Source organism: Paracoccidioides brasiliensis, assembly GCF_000150735.1.
Source record: "Paracoccidioides brasiliensis Pb18 unplaced genomic scaffold supercont2.3, whole genome shotgun sequence".
Lineage (NCBI taxonomy): Eukaryota > Fungi > Ascomycota > Eurotiomycetes > Onygenales > Ajellomycetaceae > Paracoccidioides > Paracoccidioides brasiliensis.
The window spans coordinates 1876590-1902752 of NW_011371360.1; the positions used below are offsets into that span (position 1 = coordinate 1876590).

Here is a 26163-nt window from a genome sequence, read left to right on the forward strand (position 1 = left end):
ATCTTAATATAATATATTTTAAATTAAACTTTAAATATAAATTATATTTTTAAAATTTAAAAAATAAAATATAAAAGTTTTTAATATTAAATTATTTATAAATTTATAATAATTTTTATATTAATTAATAAGATTATTATTTATAAGTTTAATATTAAAAATTTTTAATAATTTTCAAAAATTTAAAATATAAAATAATTAAAATAAATTTTAAATTAATTTAAAAAATAAAATATTTAATTTTAAATTTATTAATAAATATTAATTTTAAAATTTAAAAATTAATTTTATATTAAAAGAAAATTAAAAAGCTATATTTTAATAAATAAATTTATTATTTAAATAAAAATATTTTAAAATATTAATATATTTTTTTAATATTAAGTTAAAAAAATTTTAATTATTTTTTTTTAAAAAAGCTAAATATATAATTAAAGAATAAATTTTAAATTTAATTATTATTATTATTCTTAAACTATTATTTTAATTAATTTAATTAATTTTATAAAATTAAATATATATATAAATTTTTTAATATATATAAATTTAAACTTATAAATTTAATTTATAAAATAATTAAATAATAATAATAATAATAATAATAACTATAATTATGAAGAATAAATAACTACTTTATATCAATTAATTAATATTTTAATTATGATATAAAGATTTTATTCAGTCAATGTAGTTTAATAATATTTATTATTTAATCATTCTTATTAATTATAAATCATTGATTTTTATAAACTAACTTTAATATTAGACAGTGCTGATTCTTATCTTTCAAAATAATCACTAATGATATAATGATCTTTTTTATACAAAGCTTCAATAATCATAATTCATTCATTGTTTTTCTGAATGACTATTTTTAAACTCTTACTCTTTTCAACTGCAGTGAACTATCCTGGGATCAGTGCAAATCTGCATGCAGATCGAGAGGGTATGCTAATATAAACCCATGGAATTTGAACGAATTGCATTTCGTTTCCCCACTAACATGAATATGTAGTGTGCCTATACCTCGTACGTATCTGGAAAGAGGGCAACCAGGCCATCCAGTGGTAACCCAACAAATCGGCCATCCTGTCTGTGCTCATCAGTTTACAGGCCATGGTTCTATCCGAGTAACTACCAGTAACTACCACTAGGAGCCCGCTCGAAGCGTTGAAATGGAGCTGCAAGCAGACGCCAACTCACGAACAATATAACCGACAATCACGGCCAAGGAGTCTCAAGTTCGCAACGATTGCTGGCTACAAGAGCCAGACAAAACGGAATGGTATTTGGAGGGATAGGTGAAGGCACATTTTGCCAGTGGTGTTAAGAGTCTGTAGTTAAGGACATCGCGTCGCCATTTAACAATAGAATATATCATGACAACATATTGAAAACTGGAAGAGCTACAGCAGGATAACTAAATGTTAAATTGCCATTGAGGCATCCACCTGGGGTCGTGGGCAAAGGGTATCAGATAATAGGAACTCTTTGATAAGTCAATACAGAATCAGCAAGTGGTTTAGTGAATGCTGAACAACCGGAGGAGTTAGATGACTCTACAGAGCATATTTACCCCCTTCGGTCCCCTGAAAGGAGAGCTCTCTCTGTGTTGTTATCATTCATGTCGATCCGTTTAGGGAGTAAATCCGATGTTTGACCTGAAGATAGGATAATTTCTCTGGGCATCTTGGCCATGTAAGCGTTCCGGATAGTTATTGAAGTAGCTCACTCCACTACATCTTAGTTAGCCAATGGGTCGGCTCTTATTGTGCCCTTGGTTCCTGGGCACTAAATAGCCACCCACCGGGCGGGCGGACTCCGCGCTGAACGCTGAAATCCGCTTGAGAAACTTGATGCCTGTGAGAATTCCGATTTTTGACTACTTGCCGATCCTTTAGGCCCGTATTTCTCCAAGGACAGTTTGTTTGGACATCGCACTATCATCTGTTCTGGTAACTAAGCTCCATTCTCACTCCGGGCTTAATGTCAGCTAGATAACCGCTCAGTGCATCGGAATCTATTTAAGTTTTCGGAGGTGCAAAGGGTGGAAATGTCATTTGACTTAACTCCCAAGGAAGAGCCATGTTTTGCCTTGTGCATTCTTGGTTCTTGGTGGAAACTTCAGTGCAACAATGTAAGGCTATCCACAGTGACGATATTTGGGTTAAGTTTTTTGCAACCAGTTAGCGAGTTCCCCATAGGCTTGGGCGGGATCCCCAGTTTTTCCCAGGGAAGAAAATTGCGTAACATCATCGTTTGGCATGCAACAAGGGTGGAGTTGGTCGGTTCCATTTTCATGAATGATTGGGTTTACACGAGGGGCTATCTTAGACACTTAGTTATCACTGCATCGACGTCACAGATATATTTGGCGAACCCAGGGCGTGTGACTAAGGAAGACCGCAGAAGGTCGCTGATAACTAATGCTCCCTTTGTCTTCCTGAACTTCCACGCTCAAAATCCTCTACTCCCTGCCAGATCTCATTAGCAGAGCCCAAGTCCGAGTGCTATGCGCAAGCAAAGGCTTCCGGGGCTTTGGTGTGTCTTATCTACCCACCAGCATCCTCCGCCTGTGGCCCCCAATCGTGTGGGGGAGGGGGATTCCCTACAGTTCACCGGGCCGGATACCGTTCAAAAATTCAGCGATCCGCCCTGAGAGCATTCCCGGGTTTTGAGAACGCAGAAAAGTTCTCCTCTTTAACTCTCCCTGTCACCCTCAGTCCCTTTGAACTCCAGTTATTCGTGGATACCAGTGGCTGCGAGCTTGCGCCAGGATGGTAAGAGGTCCAGTTGAGGATGTCTCGCTGCGCAACGGCTCGGGGGATGCCAATGTCAATGCAGATGTTGCACTGGAAAAAATGGGATACAAGGGGGAGGCTGCCGCGAAATTTGGGAATGTTGAGTGTATTGGGCCTGTACGTTTTTTTTTTCTTTTCTTATCACTTCAATCACTTGCCCTGTCCTACATTGTTTGGTTCAGTGCCTGGAAGCAATACAACCACATACTCGGCGGGTTCAGTATAATAGTAAATACAATCTGACAAGGGGAACGGAAATTGTTTCACAGGTCCTTTGCTATCATGGCCGTGCCTTTTGGCCTCAGTACAACCCTGTATGTCAACCTGATCAACGGACTCTGCGTTACGATCATTTGGGGCTGGGTATTCGTCACTCTCATCTCAATGGCAATCGCCGCATCGCTGGCCGAAATCTGCTCCGTGTATCCTACAGCGGGCGGCGTATACTACTGGAGTGCAATGTTGGCGACAAAGAAATGGGCACCATTGATGTCTTTTATCGACGGTTGGCTGACGCTTGTGGGCAACTGGACCGTCACCCTCAGCATCAACTTCTCTGGAGGCCAGCTGATTCTCAGCGCTGCAACACTATGGAAGGAAGATTTTGTCCCCAATGAGTGGCAGACAGTCTTGATGTTCTGGGCAGTGATGCTGGTTTGTGCTTTGGTTAATGTATTTGGTGCAAAGTACCTATATATCATTAACAAAGTATGCATATGCTGGACGGCTGCGAGTGTGGTTATTATTATGGTTACTTTACTATCCATGGCAAAACATAAGAACCCAGCCAGTTTTGTATTTGGGCATTTCGACGCCTCCACAAGTGGATGGTAAGAAGGCTTCCATTTGTTTCCTATTCTCCACAACTCACAACATTTTGTCCATAGCTAAATACTTCCTACTAACTCCCCCAACCACCAGGCCGGACGGCTGGTCCTTTTTTTTAGGGTTGCTTCAAGCCGCATACACCCTAACAGGGTACGGCATGGTGGCAGCAATGTGCGAAGAAACCCAAAACCCTCACCACGAAGTTCCCAAAGCAATCGTCTTATCCGTTGTCGCAGCCGGCATTACGGGCATCGTCTATCTCGTCCCGCTTCTCTTCGTCCTCCCCCCCGTCGAGCTACTCAGAGCTGTTGCTAGTGGCCAACCGATCGGTCTCCTCTTCAAGACCGTTACCGGTTCCGCAGCAGGTGGCTCCGGACTCCTCTTCCTACTTCTAGGGATCCAAATATTTGCCGGAATCGGCGCCCTGACGGCTGCAAGCCGATGCACATACGCCTTTGCACGGGACGGTGCGATCCCCGGATCCAGGTTGTGGTGCAGAGTTAACAAACGCTTTGACGTACCGTTGTGGGGTCTAACCTTATCCACACTCATTGATTGTCTGCTGGGACTCATTTATTTCGGCTCTCGCCAGGCATTTTTCTCCTTCACAGGTGTCGCGACCATCTGTCTCTCAACCTCGTATGGGGTGCCAATTCTCATCTCTGTCGTGCGCGGACGCACAAAGGTGAGAAATGCACCCTTCTCGCTCGGCAAATTCGGCTACACTATCAATGTCGCGGCAGTAGCTTGGATTGCATTGGCCACTGTGCTGTTTTGCATGCCTCTTTCCTTACCCGCGACGCCGTCAACGATGAATTATGCTAGCGTAGTGTTTGCAGGGTTCGCAGTGACCAGCGTTGTGTGGTACTTTGTGCGGGTGCGCAAGGAATTCAAAGGCCCTCCTGTTTTGTTGGAGGGTGATGATGTAAGGGATGTTACGGTAGTCAATTTGGGAAAGCCTCATCCGCATGTTGGGGAGGGATCGGAAGAACTGTCGAGTCCCGACGAGCGGCACAGGGAGTATTTGAAGACAGCATAGCAAATACTCTTTGGCCGTTGATGGCTGCTGCTTTCCCCCCCCCCCCCTCCTCCCTCCGTTTTTTCTAGAAACGGGCGGAATCCACGAGTTAGATTCTGGGTGTTGATCCATTTTTGATTTGTACATCGTAGTTTCGCATGTCCTGAACTTAAATGTTCTATATGGCTGCTGATAGAATACTTAATGTTAACAAGATCGCATCAGCGGCGGCTCTACGTCCTCGACGATGCGTTCTGTCAATATACCTGGTCGGATATAACTATCCCATAGCAAATTCCTAGAAATTGGTCTGCCCTTCGACTTGTCTACGTCTAAGAACAGGTTGTCTCGTCCAAGAACAGAGCCAACTCCCGGATTCGCGTTTTTTCAACATTCCTCAACCGTTATTTGTTTGGCTTCCCCGTCAGCCTGACGGAACCGAGCTCAAACGAATTGGAGACTCCTGTCACAGCAGTTTGGAACCCACATTGAATGGCTGGCTGCGTCTCCAAGGGGTGATAACAGGTGATTCCAAAGGGTAAGGAGGATGAAATGCTCGACAAAAGACTTCAGGCTGAGTTGAACTGACCCTGCCATGTGCAATCTCCCATTGTTTAATCAACCGAGAACTCCGTACCTCATTTTGGTGGATCTCTATGTGCAATACCGCAAACGCTTTTCATCCGCATCGTTAGCTAGACATCTAGGGAGGTAATGCGACCTGCGACTTGATTGAATTGGCCAAACACCAAGGACACTTACACTAAAGTAGTGAAATGTATCCCTGATAGACGGGTAGCTATCCATGGATTCGCTATGGTCCGATGTAAGGGATTAAACTATGCGACACCGGGGGACATTAGAATGTCTCTATTCAACTAATTACCGCTACTGCAAATTTTGGACTTCTTTGTCCTGCGAGTAAAAGATATAACTAACTCTCCGACAGCACCATAGTTACCCTGTATTAAATTCTCTATAGAACTATATGTCGACCTCACAACCTGAAAGAACTCTCAGACCACCCATGGATGTCAATGAATGGCCAGCTCTTCCGGCTTCAAGTTGATTGGCCCTAGGCAAGTTCTGTTGGCAAGTCAAGCTAACTAGTTAACTTTACTTGGTTAAACAACCAACAACCATTTCTCAACATGAAGTATCAACGGCAATTCGTTCAATGTCTGGGGGGTCAACTACCTAGCAAACTTTACCCTCGCTAGATGAATTGGGGATCCCCCTCTTTGCAACACTGGTTTCACGGGGATTCTTACGATTATCCGTTTCAAGAAAAGCCATGATGAAATCCACCATAGTTAGCTCACTCTGACTCGGTTGTCCAAAGACGCCATTCAGCCGTAGTTGCAAGCCGACTCACGGCACTCAACCCTGGCCAGTCTTCTTTTGGCGAATACCCGAATTGGCCCCCAGTAGGGAGAGCATATCTGCGATATTCCTAGACATTGACCACTAATTCTTGGAGATTGCCACAATCACATTCCATGCCCGGAAAGCTCTGGGTCCCGAAAATTGCGGGGGTGGGGTGGGGAAATGCCCCTCGGCGATGGTTGCTTAGCATCGTCCTGTGTGTGTAGTTATGTGTCTGTGTCTGTGTTAAAAGGCTGAGGTGAGGGGGAAATCCTACCTACCCAGCTGTTCTAGTGAAGAATTTCATCTTCTCTATATATTTCTTCACTTCCTTTCTTCTCCTAAGGTCTCGCTTTTGCCTTGGTTCCCAAGTCCCAAAAGATATATTTTTCCTCAATTTTTCCTCATCACTCTGGTGCCGCAACAAACAAACACTGGACACAACTTCCTGTAGCTACAACATCTTACCTAAGTTCACTAACTAGGATATCGCCAAAATCGATATCAGACAACATGTCATCAACTAAGAAAAGAGTTGCCCAGGTTGCTGGCATGCTCACAGACGCGAAGTCTCCTGATCAGCTGCCCTGGGATCCTGATATCACAAACCTCCCTCTTCGTAAGGATCTGCCTAAGATCCCCGGTGCTCCTGAGGGCGCCGCTTGGGTTTGGGGGAAAGATGACTATGTGAGTGGAATGCAATTCTTCATAAAGGGCTTCCGATATCAATACCAACAAACATTGAACTGACGTGTGATTGTCCAACAGGTTGGTAGACTGAATCTGCTTACACCAAAGCGAGTCAAGGCCGCCGCAGAAGAGATCAAGACAGGCGAGATTGTGCCTCTTGAGTACGCAGTGACCCCATAGCATAAGAGAATGTGTCTGGGAAGCCTGTCAGGGATGCCTGCCTTCGAAGAAAGCTGACAGACTTCATGTATATGTAGCCTTCCGTTGAACGTCCCAGAACAGCCTGGATTTGGTCGTGAGAAATTTGTCCACACCATCAAGGCCCTGGTTCCAGGAATCGCCTATGACGATAAATACGAGCTCAACACTCAGAGCGGAACCCAGTGGGATGGCTTTAGACATGTATGTGTGCTGTCAATAGCGGAACTGTGACTTTTTTTTACAATATAATGGCTAACATGTTCCCTGTTCGAAGTTTGCTCACAGAGCGTCTCAAACATTTTATAACGGGGTGCGCAAAACTCTGTACTATCGTTATGGCAAAAGCTTTGCCGTTAATTTAACTTACCTTCACAGACCACGGGAGACGACATCATGGGCCCCAATTCCAACCACAAATGCAGCATCCACCACTGGGCCAATACCGGCATCGCCGGGCGTGGCGTCCTCCTCGACTACCGCACCTACGCCAAAGCCAACGGTATCAACTACGATCCTTACACCTCGCACGCTATCACTTTTGACGAGCTCATGAAGTGCGGTAAGGCCCAGGGCATCGACATCCGCCCTGAGTCTCAGGGTGGAGATATCAAGGTCGGCGATATCCTCCTAGTCCGCTCAGGGTTTGTCGAGAGTTACTATGAACGTACTCCGGAGGAACGCACGAAGCTAGCTTTGCGGGGGCATGCCCCTGAAAAGTTAAAGGAGGGTGACAGGGAGCAGTCTGAGAAGGAGCAGTATGCCGGGTTGGCGCAGGAAGAGGCCATTATCGACTGGCTGCATGACTGCTACTTTGCTGCCGTCGCGGGAGACGCCCCGTCCTTCGAACGCTGGCCAACCCCAGTCTCATACTTCTTGCATGAGTATATCCTTGCGTTATGGGGTATGCCTTTAGGCGAGATGTGGGATCTGGAGCGTCTGGCAGGGAAATGTCGCGAGAGGGGGAGGTGGTTCTTCTTTGTGACAAGTGCCCCTGCAAATGTCCCTGGTACGTATTTCTTTGCTTCTTTCTGCCTTTCCAATTCCTCAATTCCTCAATCCCTTCCCTTTTTTCTTTTTCTTTTTCTTTCCCCCCCCCAACTGCTCTAACTTAATCGCCAGCTGGCGTGAGTTCCCACCCCAACGCAACGGCAATCTTCTAAACCAGAGTGATGAAAGAAACGAAAGCAATAGGACAATGGTTGATGCAGGGAAGTGTGGAGTTGAATTAAATATGATGCGTGATGATACATCCATGGTATGCCTTTCATGAGACTTCCGTGTCAACGTCTGACTTGATGCATGCAGTTATTTATGAAGGCTGTTGAAGGGCTCAGCTGTATTATGAGAGAGCTTTTCATTTCATTTTCTTTAATTCCCCTCTCAAAGGAATGTGAATCCATTTCCTGGTTGCTCTGTATCAATTCAATTGTGAAATTTATTCTCTTCATTAAGAAAAGCTGCAAGGGTAACTAAATAGTTCTCAACTGGTTAATCCTCCTGTCTTCAACAAATAGTAACTATCAGGTATTCTGATATCTAGAATTATTGTATCTTCATCTAATGCAAGATCAATTGCCCATCTTATTATACTTATAATCCCCAAAAAGGGGGCCACAAGAATAATCAAACTTGAACAGTGATCCGTGTTATCTGATATAGCATACCCCCCCCCCTCTCCCTCTTTATTTATATATTTATATATATATTTACAGTTTTGCCTTCTTCGCCTCTTCCTCCTCCTTAGCTTTCGTCTCCCGCTTCTTAGCTTCTTCGATTTTCCTCGGACCCGCAAATCCAAAGATGTACGCCGCAATCTTGCGCATTTGAATTTCCTCGGAGCCCTCCGTGATGCGATACCGACGGAAGTGGCGGTAGATGTGTTCGAATGGCTTGTGACGGGAATACCCGTTGCCGCCATGAATCTAGAAACAATTCAATCAACGCATCAGCAATACTCTCTTTTCCTAGAAGTTTCGTAGGAATCTCATATCTTACTTGAATAGCTCTATCCGCAGCCTGGCAGCACAACCTATTGGCCCAAAAGTTACACATAGCCACCTGATCGCTTAACCTCTTCTCAATTTCCACCCATGGCTTCTTAGGCCCAGTTACAGGGGCGTCCCCATGTCCTCCACACTCCGCTGTAATCTTGTCCATCTCGCAACTTGTCCGCAATATCAGAAGCCTCAACATCTCCACCTGCGTCATCAATTCTACGACTTGAAACTGAATTGCCTGGTTATCAGCAAGCGTCTTGCCCTTGCCCCACACCTCCCTCTCCTTCGCATACTCAATCGATTTGTCAAGACAGAAGCGTGCAGCGCCACACGAAGATGCCGCCTGCCGGATCCGATTCTCATGCACAAAAGTCTGCGCAATTGCAAGCCCCATGTCGAGTTCGCCAAGAATTGCGGAGCGGGGGACGAACACATCGTCCAGCCCCACCGTGGCATGGTCCGTTGGCATGTTGAAGGTCCATTCGTAGCTGATCAAGTTGATACCGGGAGTTTTGCGCGGGACCAGAAAGGCTGTGATTCCTCGCGATGACCCCGGCTGGCCGGACGTACGCGCGAAGACTATCATATGCGTACAGTGGTGAGCGCCCGTTTGCCATTTCTTAGCTCCGTTGATCACGAAGCCGTCGACAGCATTGGCGGGGCCCGAACCAGCGGGGTATTCTCTGCGATCTGGGAGGGCAATTGTCTCCATGAAGGTGGCATCGCTGCCGTGTTTGGGCTCCGTCAATCCAAAGGTGGCGCGATATTCTCCCCTAAGGCGGGCGGGGATGAGGGTGTGGCGTTGTTCTTCGTTACCAAAGTGATGCAACATTAGTATATCAGGGAAGTTGCCAACGACGCTGTGCTCATTTTGCAGATCGTTGGCGAGCGAGACGCCTCCGCCGTAGACCGGGTGTGAGGCTAGGTGGTAGCGAATGGCGCTCATCCAGAGATTTGTGTTAGGGTTTGCTGCTCCGCCGTATACCTTGGGGAGAGGAAAACGGTAGAAACCTGCTTGATCGGCAAGTTTGCGTGCCTGGACTGGTACAGTGTACTTTTAGCATAATTGATCTTGCAATTTGACGATCGCAATGAGTTTTACAAGTGGACGTAAATCTTGATAGGATCTAACCTAGTATGTCCTCCCATTCCCTCCGTGGCAATCCTTCATTGTCCCAATCAGTCCGTGCATGTTCTCGTCGATAGTCAAAAAACCTATTATTATCTCCAGCATGCTGCAATGGGAGAATTGTGTTTTGAATGAATTTGTCCAAGGACGAGATATGGGAAACGAGATCTGAGGGAAGGTCAAAATTCATGCTGCCCTGCGACTGCGACATAGTATTTGGATTTTCTACAAGAGAGCACTAGTTAATGAATTGAATCGTTCTATCCTATCTATCAAAAGGTACTATCTCTGCTGGTAACGATACTTATATGAGCATCGTTGTCTTGTCTCAAAGAAAGGATAACCGAGGTCGCTGCTAGGTACTCATTTAAAATGTAATGAATCCCAAATATAAGAAATCGGCAAGCATTTTCTCATCACACCGAAATTACAACAAGATGGTTCCGGGGGAGGATCATTGATGGCCTTTGCCGCTGTCAAAGCCTTCCCCGCATTTGTTTAAACGCGATGATGCCGAACCCCTTCCTCGGCAAACGGCTGATTCGGCTATTTGATTGCCGTGCCAAGAGCAATTGCCGATATTGCCGACCTTCGCCTGATTGGGCATGCTAGACTTCTGGAGACAACAAAGTGTGGTATACTCGGGATGTTTTTGGCCTGGCGTTGCTATGTGATAAAATGATGTAATTAATGAGATATCTTGAAATCATTTCGTCCAATTATCCATTCTACCTATGGGTATTGCTTTTTGAAGCTACACTGTCTCCTCTGCGTTCTACGATAGATCCTCGTCTCACCACGGAAGTAAAGGATTTCTTTTCCTCTTCTTCTTCTTCTTTCACACTAGCTTAACTGGCTGTATTCTGAAAACGTGAATTTGACCTTGCTTGTCTCCCTCTGCTTCCCACAGCAATGGCCTTCAGGAGAGATGAAATAAATAGCTGCGCGATCAATCCTACCGAGCCCCCATTCATACTAAGCTCCACGCTAAAACAACCACCAACTAAGTTTGATATCAACATCTGAACTCCTCGGGCTCAGGCGTCGGCAAATGACAAATACTCATGCTTGACAGTGTTGGTGTTTTAGTTCTCGCAGATAAATAACACACAAATTATGGGGAACTCCTTCTGATGATCATATACAATCCAATCTAATATTGAAAATTTTTATATCTGTGATCATCGATGATCATGCAACCAACCGATTAAGCTTGTGGAAGTATGGTTTTAATTCATCAGTGATCTCAACCTGCATTTCTTCACAGAGAGAATGAACGATGCCGATTTCTCTATACATCACATCTAAGTATCACGTTTGATTCTCATTTTTAAACATTTTTATCATATCTCTTTCAATTAGTCTACAATTCTTGCTTTATTAAGCTCATGAATCTTAAATCTTTTAACTCCTGTGCTATTTGCCGCATCACACTTCCGTAAATCTCAGTGTGGCATCCATTTAGCCTACTATTGCTTTCCTGTAGTCACACTAATCCCAAATGTTATGAACATAATTCCTTACTCAGTCCGTTCACCAAAACAACCCGGAGGCCTTCCCCGGATAATCATGTTTTTTTGGGATTTCATGAAAGATGACAACGTAAATACCTTGATACAAACCGGGAAAAAAGGTTCACGAGTACCTTGACAATATATCTGCATTCTCGACCTAAAGGTTGGCAATATTGGGAAGATCTGCAGCAGCAGAGCATTTCTGGGATTCCGACACGCAAACAGCAGCAGTCTGGGTCCATTGGCCTTAAAACTAGCCAGAAGTGTTGAATGTTCATGACTATTACTTCTTTTTATGTGACGGCAACGTCGACCTGGAATGCAGAATATGCAATTTGGCGGACCGTATCAAAATTTTTCCTTGCAGAGGCAGAGGACGCGGAAATGGTGTTCAAGTTCATGGACAACGACAGTCTTAGCATCATCACTGTATTTTCTCCCGCGCATCTCCGTTCCCATCATGAAATGGTACATCATATCATTAATTCTCGGGTTATTGTGCACCAAAGACACCAAAAGCTTTACTCCATTCCACCCTGAATTGGAAAGAAGAATATGGTAGAAAGTCCTCTTTGTGAGCGGGAACAACGCATATTGCACCAAACACAACAAAGTTGGAGTTTTGGAATTACTGAGATGTAAAGACGCAGCTGAGTGACTCCTCGTTGCCGGCGGTAGGGAAGATGCTTGGAGATATGATAATCATAGGGTCTGTGGCATTGATCTATATACATACCCGTCTGAAACTCCCGAAGCATTTTGTTGCCAAATTGAACTTCTGGGGAAGAATCGGCATTCTTACCTGGTTAGGAGTGTCTGTATCTATGTCAATGACCGGTGTATAGCAACTTCAAAAAAAAAAAAAAGATATCTTATCTCTGTTTTCCAAGGTTGGCATGATCTGCTCCCAAAGGAATTTTAGTAGTACCTAAAAGAACGACAGAAAACTTTAATACTTAGCCATGTGTATAGCCATTTCATCTACCACCCTCGTGAACTCAGCCATACGTCCTGTACTTTATCCTTCTCAACGCCTTCTAGACTCGAATCCACCACCAGCAGATAACTGAACCCAGCAAGACAAATGCAACAGTGATTTGGCCAAATCCGAACTTTTTCCCCTACTCTAAGCGGCCGAATATTGTTCCTCGGACCCTGCCACGCAAGAATCCCATGCTCTTGACTAATTCGATCCACAATCCACCCCTTTCGATCTCCATCGGGGTCATACCATCCTGATTCGGCCACTCTTGTGCCCTCTCCGTTTTCCAACCAGGGGGTCACAACCCCCCAACCAGAATAATTGCGGCAGGGTTCTCGCCCCAGACATAGTCCTCCGCATGCGACTAATGCCTCGGGTGTGTTTCTGTATGGGTATAGACTGGCAACTTCTGCCAGGACCGTTAAGGCTATGTTGCTGAAAGAAAGATGAGACGAAGATGGTCGAGCATGTGTTACTAGCTGTTGCATATCTAGAATGACGTACGCGCCAGCATGTAGCTCGATGTCATATGAGAGCTTAGAATGAGCAATTGACTCCTTAACGCGTTGCATTGCTGGATCAAGAGCATTGAGAGAAGTGAGATTCTGCACCGATGTAGTTGTTGGGGTTGCACCGACGGAAAGGATGAAACGGCGTCCGGAATACTTTCCTACTGTTGAGGCGTATTCGACAGCAATCTCACCACGCTCGATCTCAGCTTCCAGATAAGTTACTGCTTCATTCTCGCTGCTTGAGTTATAACTATTGCCAAAATGACTGTAAAATCCGCGTAAGGATATGCTTGAGGTCTCGTCGTGCTCCGCAGCATGGATAACTGCAACGAGATCCCTGAATTCATAAGAATCAGGGCAAACTCCAGCTCTCTGATAGCCAGTGTCAAGCTTGATAAACACTCCAAGAGTATCCGAAGTAAGCTCCCGGTATTTGGCAAGGAAGGGGATTATTTCTGGAGTATCCACTAATACGGATATGCTGCCTTTTCCTAGCGAGGCTCCAAGGACTGCAAGTCGCTTGAAGCACGACGGTTGCACTGGTAAACCATAGATTATCTAAATTTAATGTTAGAACATGATGTTCGAAAATCTTCCCCAAAAAAAACAAAACAAAAAAAAACAAAAAAAAAAAAAAAAAAAAAAAACCCCTTTCCCTCACATCTATGGATCTTCCTTTTCCTTTACATTCTTCCAGGTAAGGTTTGAGCTGCTCAGCTTCGGCCAGAGTTGAAACGACTAATCGCACCGTATCGCTCTTCTCCCCGACTTGGAATCGTGTAAGCTCTGTTGTCTTATTACACATGTTAGCAGACCAACTTCTACATGATGCAGGCACCGACCTCAGGAGGAGTGCATCCCAGACCCGGCTTAAAAATGCTGAAACGTAATGAAAGGGAAGGATCAGCAATTCACCACGACCTGCATACCTTATGAGTTTTGACATGAGCGCGGAAATGAACCCCCAAAACATCTGCTGCATCGAGCATAAATTGGCAATTCTGGCGTGCAGCTGCCACATCTATAATTGCGGCCGGTCCATCGACGTCGGACAGCAAGCGCCCAACATACTGGGCTTTGATGTCCTCGGGCGAGGCATTGGGGTAATTGGCCACACCAGACATTATTTTAGTCTATTGATAAAATGCTTTCTTTTGCTGCACAATTAACTTGGACCTGGATATTTGGGGTATAAGTGATGTTGTCCCGAGAAGTCAGTTGAGGGAGACTGGAATAATTGGATAAGACTTTATTTCATCGCCCTGCACTTGTGGAGATTTTTGGGAGCCGTGGAATTTCGCATTAACGGAGGGTCAGGACTGAGACCAGGATTCCATAATTCTTACATGTCTGTTCTCAAGTTTAAGCAATGTAATTAGTTAACTAATGTGGACCGGGATATGGTGTTGATAGAACCCCTCACTTTACTCCCTTCCAAGTGAAGTCCTGAAAAGCGCATGGTTTAATCAACTTCTGACAGATGTCAAAGGTACTACGACTAATCTATATATAGTGGAAAATAGGTCACGTGTTGGAAGGGTGCGACAACCCCCCCATGTAAATAATTCCTTCAAGACACCACTTGCAGAACCCCAATTACCAAAACATCCTGGACATCCTCCAATAAACTCATCCAAAGCAAGATGGCATCCGCAAAGCAAGCAAGTTGTCCTCATTCATAAGGCTCACCGCGCCCATCCCAGTCTTGTCTCAGGGGATAATTTACAATGGGATTGTTTACTGCTCCGGACAGGGAGGAATGGATCCGGCCACAGTCAAGCTGGTCAAGGGAAACAGTTCATGAACGGTGTCTCTCTCTTGCCAATCACACCAATGCGCTTGTGATTTTCACAGCTAACACTGAGATTGCAGGAACCAATATTCCACAACCTGAGTGCTGTGCTAGAGAAGGCTACTTCAAGTTTAGAGAAGGCCACAAAAGTCAATGTCCTCCTTGCGGATATGGGGGATTTTGCTGCCATGAATGAAATATACACCATGGTGCCCAAGCCCGTAGCTACCCGTAAAGCTGAAGGGGCTTCCAGAATAACATCTTAAATAGCTCTAATGCTCATCAAAAACTATGGGGGAAAAGATGGAGAAAATGGCTCATGGTCCAGGATTATTTCGATATAAAAGTATGTCATGGGACGATCGATGTTCGTAAATGATTGATCCAAATAGATCTTTTTCCCGGTCCTGCACCTTCATCAGTTACTAGCCACAGCAAATTTTGAATAAGCCGTCCTTATTCAGTCATTACCGCTTACCATTAACTAATATGTCTCCAGTCGCAAACCCAGGTTGGCTCGATGTTGGAAACAAGAAACGGGACCTTCAAACTGACCAAAACCATGGGGCGCCATCCACATAATGTAAATTCCTCCAGATGGCGCCTTGAGACCCCAATTCGCCTTCATGCGCTGGAGCAAATTTGCGTCCACGCAAATCCAAGTTTCGTCCAATGGGTTAAAATGTGCGAATGCGGACTCCTCAATCCAGCCAACCCAATCAACCATCAGCACAAATCAGGTCCTGCAGTTTTGTTTCCGACAGCAGTGCGGAGTAAACACACAATGAATGAGACGAGATCAGAAGTTGGGAATGGCGGTGAATGCAAAGGATATATCGACGAAGAAATTGAGATATGGCCCAGTTTCAGAGGACTACCGTTGGTATATGTAATTGCCTAGCTTTTTGCCCTTTTGCCGTGCATTCGATAAGATGGTTTCGTGTCCTTGTGATAGACAACCCTACCAACCTGTTAGGGACGGCTGGCGATGTCTCGAAACATTTTCAGTTAGCATTGGGAGTTGAGCTGACAAACTGCTCGTTTACCCAAAAACTCTTCGATTAACAACGTCAGTCAATATTAACCAAGTTTTGAAGCTGCAGCATCCATAAATTCCTAAAGAAACGGTTGTCTCAATCTGAATCGTTGAATAAACAAAATCCCAGGAATATCAAATTCGCCAGGACAAAACTGGCAAGTAGAAAGTGAAAATATACGAACATTAGCAGCTGAAAATCAACCGGAACGCAGAGGAAAGGGGAGGGGGGAGGGGGTGAAGTAATATACACGACATTCAAACACGTATTTTGGATCATAGTCGCAAAGTCGACTGTGTACCCGCAAATTCTCGAAAGACCTCGAAGAAACAAACAAATAGGATTCTCATACAAAATAACATCCCAAAGAAAAGCAATATTCACATCCAAATGTAAAACAATCGTCCAAAGACATCATAAAATCATCAATGTGGACATAAAGTACAAAAGTGCAAATCCCAAATAAACACAGCAGCGGCCAATTGAACCAACCGCAGTCACGAAAATTCCAAAATCCAACGTCCGCCTTCCTACACACTGAGTAATTCGCCTCACACCTTTCTTCTTCCCCAGCAGCAAATACATTCGAAAAGGACCGCTGCTAGCTTCCACCACGAACCTTCTCACAAAAAGTCCTCAGGCCAGTCAAACTCCTGCGGTAAGGGCGCATTGTTCTCCTTCATACCCCGCCCACTAACACTTGCCGCAAATTTGACAGGCAGAGGTGGGACTGGAGGGATATCATCCCCATGTATCACTGTACCACTGCTGCAGTTGCGCTTTGGCTTGGGCTTGGTGTTGGTGTCCATGTTTGGGTCTGGATCGTCGCTGTGGCCGTGAGGAATATTATGGCATGAAGAAGCGGTGGAAGGGCAGCGGCGGACCGTGGCTTTGAGCTTAGGATCGGAGTTTGGATTTTGACCCGAATGGAGCTGGCCATCGCGAGTATGCTGGGAAGGAAAAGACGCGGAAGCCTTTTCATTATTCTTAGAGGATGGATATGAAAACAACTCGGGCTTCTGAAGTTTGGCTTTTCGGGTTGATTGGGTTCTTTTTGGAAGTAAAGAATCACCGAATCTGCCTAGATATTTGTCGGGATGTGTTGGACTTGAATCGCTGTCGTGACCTTGGTGGGTTCTTGGCGCTAAGGCCAAATTTTTTACATCTCGAGACCCAGGTAAAGTCGTCAAACTATCCTTATTATTCACCGCTGGCCCTCTTTTCTTGAGTATGGAATGAGGATTGTTCGTATCCTCTCGATCCAGCGCCCCGGAGCTTGATATAGCTTTATTCTTAAGCACCGGGTTAACTATTGGCTTCTCCGCTATCTGGCCAAGGAGAATCCTCTCAGAAGGGAGAGAGGCCAACGCGCCCGGTACGAATTTCTTCTTCCGTCCCACCCTGACGCATCCAATGTGTGAAGGAGGTATTGGCGCCAAATCTTGCACTTCCTCATCCTCAGGTTCATTTAAACTCACACGTACACCACCAAACCCACTGGCAGTCACACTCACATTCCCGTCGGCATCTCCGGGTCCCGAAATCATGCTAAGTTGCTGCTTCGCTCGCTCCAACTGAGTTTCCAAGGTAATAACTTTCTTCTTTAGTTTACGCTGCTTCTCTAAATCTCGGTGAGAATGCTGGTTTCGAAGAACGCGAGAATCCCCCTGAACGTCATCATCAATGGAATTCCCCCGCTTCGTGGATGACGTGACATTAATAAATGACGCCGCTTTACGGAGATCCTGTAATGAAGGGCGAAACACAGACTTCGACAAACTGGTGTTGTGTTCTTTGTTGGGTATCGAATTGGTGGAATGAACATGCATCCTCTGTTGTGTGTGGTCGGGAGCTTGCTTTTGCTTTTTAACGCCGTTCTTTTCCGGGCCATGGTTTCCACCGCAGGTTGGGGTGGACTTCACCGTCCCTACGTATCCAGACGCTTTGAGCTCAGCATATGCCTTCTCAGCCTGAGCCTTGCGCTCCTTGAGGACATGTCTGGGGGGTATGGTGGCGGCTGATGTGGTTGAGGCAGCTGTAGTCGTCGGCTTCGTTCCATCCTGGGACCCATTCCGAATCTCAGCGACATTATTCCAGATGCCGAAGGTATTAAACGTCGACGCAATAGCCTGTCCAAACCTGGCCAGCCCGGAGCTCTTCGTACTTGGCGTTTCTGATGCAACAGAGCTCACTGAAGTTGTAGTTGTCGACGTATACGAACGGCCATATTTCCAACCTCTACCTGGAGTACCGGCGTTTCCCCAAGCAGATGTTTCTTGGTTAGCGCTTGTATATCGATCAATTGCCTCATCCACATCCTCCCCTATATATATACCAGGCGGTTTCTCGCTAACGCGATCATTCATACTCCCCTCGAGGAACCTAGATCGGCGTTCTCCCTCTCCTGCTGGAGCCGCGGAAGCAGAGACAGAGCGAGAACAATAACGTGTCTTCCCCTGGGACTGACGTCTTCTCGAACGGAGGCGGGAAGTTGTAGAATCCTTTCCTCCATGAGCCTGGTTAGAGCTGTAGCTGGATTCTCTGTTACTTAAGGGCCATTCATTTGAGCGCATACGTTTTGGTGACTTATTCGGGCCGTCCTCATACTGATTTTCAATGTATTCGAGACCGTTAGTGGCAGTGGTCTCTCTAGAAGACTGTAGTTCTGGGCCCTTCGGGGTAACCTGGCCGTGGTTAACCTGGCCGTGGTCGTAAAGGGGGTCATGATGATAACCGGAACTATGGTTATTCGTTCCGCTAACCAATTTACGCTTTCCAGACAAGGTTAATCCTGCAGAGCCGTTGGCGGTGTCAGGGTTAACAGCTGTACGGTCACTCTCCCGCTGGTGGCCAACATGATGGCAACAGGGAGCTAAATAATATTGGTGATCGATCTGTAAGGGAAAAGTGTTAGCAGAATGGAGACAACAGCAACGGTAATAGTAACACTATCCACATCGACTACAATAAAAGACATTCAGAATATATGATACCCAATACAAACATAAACCAAACTCTTGGTGTAAAATTCCAAAGAAAGTTCGCATAAAAAAGTGTCTGCCCCGCAAAAGAGTGCTGGGTCAGAATAAGTATGAGAAACAAACAAAGAAAAGCGTAAAGTTCAAAACAAGCCACGAATTTCTAATCTGGGTTTACCAGATCTCTTCCAATGATTGGAGCAAGATTGGTTTTGGTTCGGGCCAACCATGGAAAGAAGCGTAAACCCCCGTTGCAAACGAGTAAAAGAAGGGGTCGACGCAAACTGAGGAAAAAAAAAAATATATAAAAAAAAAAAAAAAAAACCTACCTGTTCATTCACACATTCCTTAGCAGCCTTATGCTTGGAATGGTGAATCTCTGTAGTTTGTTCCTGGGTTTGCTCCTTCAGCTGTTGCCCCAACGTCAGTTCTGCAAAATGATTTGTCTTTGTTTTCTTCTGACATTTCCTGTCCCTTTTCTTTTCCTTCGCCATTATTGTGACTACTTGATTGGCTGGGTTCAACAGCAGAGGCGCAAAATGCACACGAATATCAATCAATGCCTTTGTTATGCAGCCTACGCTCAAGGGCAAAATACTCCTTGCTGCAGCTACAACAACTTCCCCTCACTCAACTCGCAGCCAGATCAAGATAGTGAACTTGTGGCCCTGCCCCGATAATGTGCGATGATTGGCACCTTTTGGGCTTGCGTTTCGGTTCCTGATTCTTTCAGAAATTCAAAATTGCGGTCAGCAAAAACAGAAAAAAGAAAAAAGAAAAAGTAAAGAAAAGAGAAGGAAGAACAGATATAAAATATCTAGGAAGTCCTGTAAAGCAAAAGCAAAATGGTCCAATGTCAGCTAACATCCCCAGCCAGTTGACTTGCAGACCGGAAAGAAGCTTCAAACAAAAGGCAATTTGAGGTCAGGTAATTCCCTACCAAGACACCTGGAAAAGGAAGCAGAGATAAAGACTGGGTCGCAAAGAAAAATTGTTCAAGTAAATCAGGGACAGGTAACAAAAAATACCAAAGAACGCAAATGAATATTCAATTTCCCCTCACCTCACAGCTGAAATCAATCAGCGCAGGAGTTAATTAAGAGAACTGGAGTAGATGATCAAATATTAATTACTAGCCCCCTTGACAAGATGGAGCCCCGAGCAATAAGCAATCAATAAATAATAACTCCGGCTTGTCGCTTTGGGTTTTGTTTGTTTGGGGGGGGCCTTCAAACAAGGTTGGTTGGTTGGATGGATCGGTTCCGAGAAACCAAGCCAACCAACCAGAGGGCGGGGCGCACTGACGAAAGGCTCGAAGCAGTGGGTAGCCAACCAAGGCCAGGCAGGTTATTCGGGAGTTTTTTCTAAGCTTGGTTTCCTTTCCTTTCGTTTCGTTTCGTTTCGTTTCGTTTCGTTTCGCTTTGTTTTTGTTTTTGTTTTGATTTTTGATATTCTCCAACTACAGCAGTCGAGGACTGGAAGAGAGAATCAGCTTGGGAGCTTGGAGTGCAACTGAGCTGTATGATGAACATTTGCATGTCAGTAAGGTGAGGTTGCTATGGTGAATGTGATTGTCACTGTCATTGTTGTTTTTGCTGTTCGGCATCATACATGCCATGCCCACTGACAAACCGTGATGGTACGGCGTACAGAGTTGAGATTTGGCGGTGGACTGAACTCAACACGCTCCATACGCTGTATTTTGCCGTGGGCAACTTGGGGAAGAATCAGGTGAACTGGGCAACTCAACAAGTGGAGCAGAACATACCTATGGGATTGTACGTACCACTTCTGCGTGTTACGCCTGGATATGATGAATTGATTCCAGTTATAAGTATGTAGCACGTAGCATAGCACATCTCCTTCAAGAAAGGGAGAAGAGAGAGAGAAGAGAAGGAAAGGAAAGGAAAGCAAGCAATAATAAGAACAACATCAAAGTGCCTCATGCTGCCAAATAAAAGTATCTCTCTCCAGCTCAACCCAAACAAAGCAGGGATAAACTTTCATTTCCCAACCTTGGAATGACAAAACTGATCGAGGCTGGTTTTACTAATATACAAAAACAATAAGACTTTTCATAAATGCCTCTTTCAATAATGTATCGACGTAGAAGAGCCCTCGTCATTTGTTTTATTTTTACTTTTGAAATCCATTTCATTCTGTATATATGGGGTGGATATACCCAAAAAAAAATTAGCAAATTTGAATCAATCTCGTCAAATACAACCTGCTTCCTGCATACAAACCCACCTACATACCAAATCAAGCCAGAAGAGTAGGAAATAGCATAGAGCTAAATAAATCAACAATGACAGACGATCAAAGGACAGAAAAAAAAGTGAAAAGATTGTGACGCAAGTTACGGAGAAGATGTTTAAGAGTAGTTGAGAAATGACTCAGAAACAGCAGACAAAAACATGGCAAGGAAAGATGTCCAAAATTAAGGTAGCAGGAAGAAACAAATATGGCAGCGAATAAAGTGATAGAATATACCTTTAGAAATGAACGACAGAAATTATAGGAAAATAAGGCAAGCATTTACATCCCCAGGAGCAGAGAAGAAGAAGGGGGAAAAAAAGTTAAGGAAATCAATTTAGTACCGCTTGGCCCCCTATCTAACACCTCTTCTGCTTGGGCTTTTAGACAAAAGAAAGTCAGTCGCTAAGTTCTGAAGGTCATTTTTAAATTTCCTCTGCTCCCACATTTTTTTGTCCAAGTCATAAAAAAATTTTAAAAAAAAAATAAAAAATTGGTTTTTGTTTTGTTTTTGGTTTTTTTTTGGCGCTTTTCAAATCGAAATTCCTCGAAAGCTCAGCAATATCAACCGAAATTTAATATAAATATATATCTGCTTCCTCAACCCACCTCCAACCAATTGTTAGATTTCAAATTGAAATGGTAATGAGAAGAAAAAAAAAGAAAAAGAAAAAATAAAGGTATCGTGCGTGCTGGTGGGTATGCATGTGTAGTAGGCTAATTCCAGCGAGAGGCGACGAAATCCAAATTCCAGACACGCAAGATCAAAACCAAGGAAACAAGGAAAAAGACAAATTGACAGAAGTGAATAACATAGAATAGTAACACCAGAGTTACCTTGAGGGAATGCACTGATCAAGGTAGAAGCAAAAGAGAACTTATGGACTAAAACTGGTTAGGGGGTAGTAATTAAAAGGAAATCCAAAAGCGCAAAAACATAAGCCGGAATAAGGGGTTTAAAAAAGAGAAAGGCATATGAGAGAATAGACAATGCCAGGTAGGGTGAAGGTCAATTTTATCAACGTATCAAAAGATTGACAGACAGACCAGCTTTGTTTTGTTTGGTTGTTGGAATCATTTTGCAGTCACCAGGAGAGAGAAGGGGTTCAGCTTCGGACAAGCAATGAAGGAAGGTGGTGTTGAATCGAAGTTCGGCCGCCCCGTTTGCACCAACAGAGACAGAAGAAAGACAGGAAATAGAGATCATAGATCCGATCCGCAAATATCAGCCTGCAAGAGGCCATCCTCACCCGCACCTCTACCCCAAGAAACGTGTCGACCTATTTACTCAACAACAGCACACAATTCCGGCCCACGAGACAACAATTCCGGACCATGAGGCAACAATTGCAAAGATTGAAGAGCATGAACCGGTTTTCCATTGCAATACATCAACACACGCTGCTTGGCCATCATCCTCCCATCGGCTCGTCGATATTTCATGAGCTCATCATCGGAACCAGACGTCTCGCCAAACTCACCCAACTTGTCGTCGCTAGATGCAGGTCGCTGCCCATTACGCAGCGGCTCGTCTTGGTCTGACGAATCGCGAGTTCGTTTCGAAGGGCCAGATTTGTTGGCGAAGAGCAATCGGCCATCAGGGGGGACCGAGGTATACGAAACTTTCTCGGGTTCGGGCGCGGGGAGGATGACAGACGTGTCCATTTCGACGGAGATGGGGTTGAGTGTGGTTGGAGACATAGTGACGGGAGTTGGTCTGGTTTGGGAGGGTGATGGAAGGGATGGCGGAGGTGCTGCGTGGAGCTGAGTTGATGGTATGTATAGTTTTGGATCTGCGACGCGCTGTTCGTAAGGCATGGGTGGTGGATTGGACGGGGTATCAATGGACGGAGTCAGAGGGATATTGGGCTTTCGTTGGTCGTAGACATCTGTATGAGGAGTTGAAGGAGAGTATGGGGTATATTTTGGCTGCTGTGAGTCATATTCTGGTGAGCCTGCTGAGACTTGGCGTGTGTGGGCATAGCCAAGGTGAGGTGAAGGGAAGGGGGCCTGTGGGGGTGGAGCTTGGTGAGCGGCTGTCGGCGGCGGAGGTCCATGGTATAGTGTTTGATCAGTGCCAAAAGCAAAGTATAAGTGTGGTGGCGGGGCAGTTGAAACTGGAGAGTGGTGTTTGTAAGAAGAAGGGTGATATCCATATTCGGGACTCGGTTGAACACGGGAAGGGCCTGCGGAGTATCTGTAGTGGTCATCCACGGAGGCATGGCTCGTCGAATGAGGCCGTTCAACGGGAGTTCCTGGGTAAGGATCGGGGGTCATATGTCTGTCATCGTAACCACCATAAGCCTTGTTGGTCTTAGGCTCGCGGCGCCTCATGCGGACATCACGTCGGATCCTGACACGGCAGCCTTGTTCGGCTACGATGCGACTCAACGAAGTACTCTCTGCAAGACCCGGGAATTTCTTCGCGCTGTAAACGGTGAAGGGGATCGATTTAACGACCAAACGGAAATCAAGAAATTGATTTGGCGAACGAAGCTTTGAAGGGTTGGGTGCTGCCAGGTAGCCCTGGGGCTGTATCATTGGGGCGCCTTTACTCGCATCCTTGGGGTTCTTCATCTCCTCGTAGAGGTTGAAGTTCAATCGGTAGAGACCCTCATGCCGTACAGAAAGGTCCGGGAAAATGAAGTATCCCGCCTGGTGTGGTCGATCTAGATACGAAATACCAGCAACAGGAACTCCTGTCAACGCTGCACAAGTAGGAGTCTGAGTCTGGACTCTGCCATGAGCAATTGGACGGGCCCATTCGAGGGTCGCGAACAAGAAAAAGTTGGCGTTATAGCCAAAGGTGATGTCGGTCTTGTGTTGGTCGTTTAAATCCGATTCGTAAATGCGCAGTTGAACCACAGGAGGTGGGTCAACAGGTCGACGATCCGCAGCAGCTGGTATAAATGGTCAGCATCCAAGTAAATGAAAATATCGTCGACTGGGTTTCCTTGATCTGCATATTTTTTTCTCACCCACAACTTACATTTGGCTCCGGCACCACATGCTCTAGCACGTTCCGGCTGCTGAATGACTGTCAAGGTGTAGGTAATCATTTTCCCCTCCCGGGTGACGCGAGACACGCTATTTTCGGTCTCGTTGGGAGGGTGTAGAATAGCAGATTTCGTAGCCATGGCGGGCGATATTCAGGAATTGCCAAACGATATGCTGAGAATATATATATACATATATATAACCCGGTCAGTCGTCCGATCCTTCAAGCAACAGCACCCACCCAAACACACACGCACACAATTGCTCTCCTACGTATTCGACGAGAAAGGGAATAAGACCAAGGCGAATCCTGGAAATGCCTAGGTTCTCCAAATCTCACAATATGTGCTCGCAAACTGGAAAACCACTAGGATATATAGTAGGAATATGGACCACTTCACGTACAGTGAAACCAACCAAAAACACACAAAACAATAACCAAATCTGACAACGAATAAGGCAGCTAGATTGTTTCAAAACGTGATCGACTGCAACAAGAAGGGTCGGTGTGCCAATGACAGTCAGTCAATGGGGAATAGATTATCAGCAGCGACACAAATACTGCATAAGCAGCGACGTTGGGCGTGAAATTCGTGATCGAAACGAGCGAGTAGGCCAAGAAGGAATATTGGGGGAGGGGATTAGATATAAGAGACAGTAGGTGGATGTGTTAATTCTCGAACATGATCAATTCAACCAAAGCGATAATGGCTGCTGCTGACGGTGAAGTTGACGATAGTTGGATGATAGCTCAAGGATGATGGATGGTGTGGTGGGATCGTCTGAGTTGGTATGTCCCTATTGTTAACACAAGGATAGATTCCATACACATGAAGAGGGAAGAGAATGAAAGAGTCGAAGGAGAACAGAGAGAAGAAGAGAGCGGGAACGAGAGGCGAGCAGGGGGAGGGAGAGAAGAAAAAGGGCGACAGGAGTTCGAGCGACATGGCGCCGCCAGGTAAAGCGCCGGCGGTAACTCTCCTGGTGAGTTTTTCGGGGACCACGTCTAAGAGGCCCTAGGCTAGCGGGAACTTTGGTTGGGGGGGATGGGGGTTGGGGGGATGAGAAATCCCTGCGGGGGGAAGTGGGTGGAGAAACCACCTGAACCGGGGGACAGCCCCGGGGACTCGTGGTGCAGAGAGCCCCGCGATTCGTCAACCAGCGACGCCTCGCAGCTCCAAACACGGACGGGCACAGGCTGGACAGCAGTGCTGGCCAGTCACAGCAAGGCGGGAACGAATCCCCCATGCCCCCCATCCCCCCCCCCCTTCTTTCCAGCAGCACGCCTAAGTTTGCGTCTAGTATTTAGGACTGTATGTTCTTGTACGTCCTGTACGTCATGTAACTATGGAGTACTGTATGAACAGAGCGAGACGATTATGATGTATCTCACCAGCGATCGCTACCTGAATCACTGTCGCCTGCATGTCATCGAAAAACCTCCTCCATATTATTTATTATTCCCCAACCTTGTCTCATTGCCCATTACTCATGATTGCTTGATATCTACATTGAAAATGAATAAAGTAAAGCAGTAAAGTATGGATTACACAGGATACGATGTGAGACCCTCTTCTTCTTCCCACAACCACGTTCCGCAGTCTCATCTTTCTTCCAGTAACTCAACCGCTGGGTCAATTGTCTGCCCAAAATTCCTATTCCCAATCCCTCGGGTCCAACATACCAATGCCACAGCAAATCAATGCCCTCACCTGCAGGTGGTTGCTGCAACCCTCGGCGTCCACAATGCCAACATCTGTCCGCTTGTTGGCATGTCGCCGACTATCTCAAATTCTTCTTGCTTTAACTTTTCCACGCTGTCACAGTGGCTACGAGGTCAACAACAATGTTAATATTAAATGGAAAAGAAGGGAAAAATCATTCTCTGTGAATGTATGGAAGTCAATATTATTGCCCTATCTGCATCATCTATTTTTTTATATTTATATATATATATATATATATATTTTCTTCTGGAACCCAATGGTATTATTATTCAGTGTTCATCTGGCCGTTAGGTCAGGATGAATGACAAGTCGCAACCACCACATATTACGACCAACACC

At 45.2% G+C, this 26163-nt stretch overlaps 9 protein-coding genes across 9 annotated transcripts; 5 read left to right on the plus strand and 4 right to left on the minus strand.

Annotated features, from left to right (window-relative positions):
• Positions 1-864: 864 nt before the first annotated feature.
• PADG_11517 (uncharacterized protein) lies at positions 865-1305 on the plus strand (the record flags this gene model as incomplete). Its single annotated transcript, XM_010760676.1, has 2 exons — positions 865-946; positions 1142-1305. 2 exons carry the CDS (start codon positions 865-867, stop codon positions 1303-1305), a joined length of 246 nt encoding a protein of 81 aa, XP_010758978.1.
• A 1472-nt stretch (positions 1306-2777) lies between these two features.
• PADG_02943 (uncharacterized protein) lies at positions 2778-4668 on the plus strand (the record flags this gene model as incomplete). Its single annotated transcript, XM_010759901.1, has 4 exons — positions 2778-2918; positions 2984-3021; positions 3071-3631; positions 3723-4668. 4 exons carry the CDS (start codon positions 2778-2780, stop codon positions 4666-4668), a joined length of 1686 nt encoding a protein of 561 aa, XP_010758203.1.
• Positions 4669-6525: 1857 nt separating this feature from the next.
• On the plus strand, positions 6526-8063 carry PADG_02944 (uncharacterized protein; the record flags this gene model as incomplete). Its single annotated transcript, XM_010759902.1, has 6 exons — positions 6526-6699; positions 6781-6863; positions 6960-7104; positions 7178-7213; positions 7279-7909; positions 8023-8063. 6 exons carry the CDS (start codon positions 6526-6528, stop codon positions 8061-8063), a joined length of 1110 nt encoding a protein of 369 aa, XP_010758204.1.
• A 546-nt stretch (positions 8064-8609) lies between these two features.
• PADG_02945 (uncharacterized protein) lies at positions 8610-10240 on the minus strand (the record flags this gene model as incomplete). Its single annotated transcript, XM_010759903.1, has 3 exons — positions 8610-8825; positions 8899-9941; positions 10033-10240. 3 exons carry the CDS (start codon positions 10238-10240, stop codon positions 8610-8612), a joined length of 1467 nt encoding a protein of 488 aa, XP_010758205.1.
• A 2284-nt stretch (positions 10241-12524) lies between these two features.
• On the minus strand, positions 12525-14161 carry PADG_02946 (D-serine ammonia-lyase DSD1; the record flags this gene model as incomplete). The annotated part of the gene is made up of 3 exons (XM_010759904.1): positions 12525-13595; positions 13699-13830; positions 13967-14161. 3 exons carry the CDS (start codon positions 14159-14161, stop codon positions 12525-12527), a joined length of 1398 nt encoding a protein of 465 aa, XP_010758206.1.
• Positions 14162-14764: 603 nt separating this feature from the next.
• Positions 14765-15095, plus strand: PADG_11518 (uncharacterized protein; the record flags this gene model as incomplete). The annotated part of the gene is made up of 2 exons (XM_010760677.1): positions 14765-14833; positions 14910-15095. The coding sequence occupies 2 exons, from the start codon at positions 14765-14767 to the stop codon at positions 15093-15095; spliced, it is 255 nt and encodes an 84-aa protein (XP_010758979.1).
• A 296-nt stretch (positions 15096-15391) lies between these two features.
• On the plus strand, positions 15392-15730 carry PADG_11519 (uncharacterized protein; the record flags this gene model as incomplete). Its single annotated transcript, XM_010760678.1, has 1 exon — positions 15392-15730. The coding sequence occupies one exon, from the start codon at positions 15392-15394 to the stop codon at positions 15728-15730; it is 339 nt and encodes a 112-aa protein (XP_010758980.1).
• A 759-nt stretch (positions 15731-16489) lies between these two features.
• Positions 16490-19338, minus strand: PADG_02948 (uncharacterized protein; the record flags this gene model as incomplete). Its single annotated transcript, XM_010759905.1, has 2 exons — positions 16490-18760; positions 19174-19338. 2 exons carry the CDS (start codon positions 19336-19338, stop codon positions 16490-16492), a joined length of 2436 nt encoding a protein of 811 aa, XP_010758207.1.
• A 3046-nt stretch (positions 19339-22384) lies between these two features.
• PADG_02949 (uncharacterized protein) lies at positions 22385-24237 on the minus strand (the record flags this gene model as incomplete). Its single annotated transcript, XM_010760359.1, has 2 exons — positions 22385-24000; positions 24090-24237. 2 exons carry the CDS (start codon positions 24235-24237, stop codon positions 22385-22387), a joined length of 1764 nt encoding a protein of 587 aa, XP_010758661.1.
• Positions 24238-26163: the final 1926 nt, after the last annotated feature.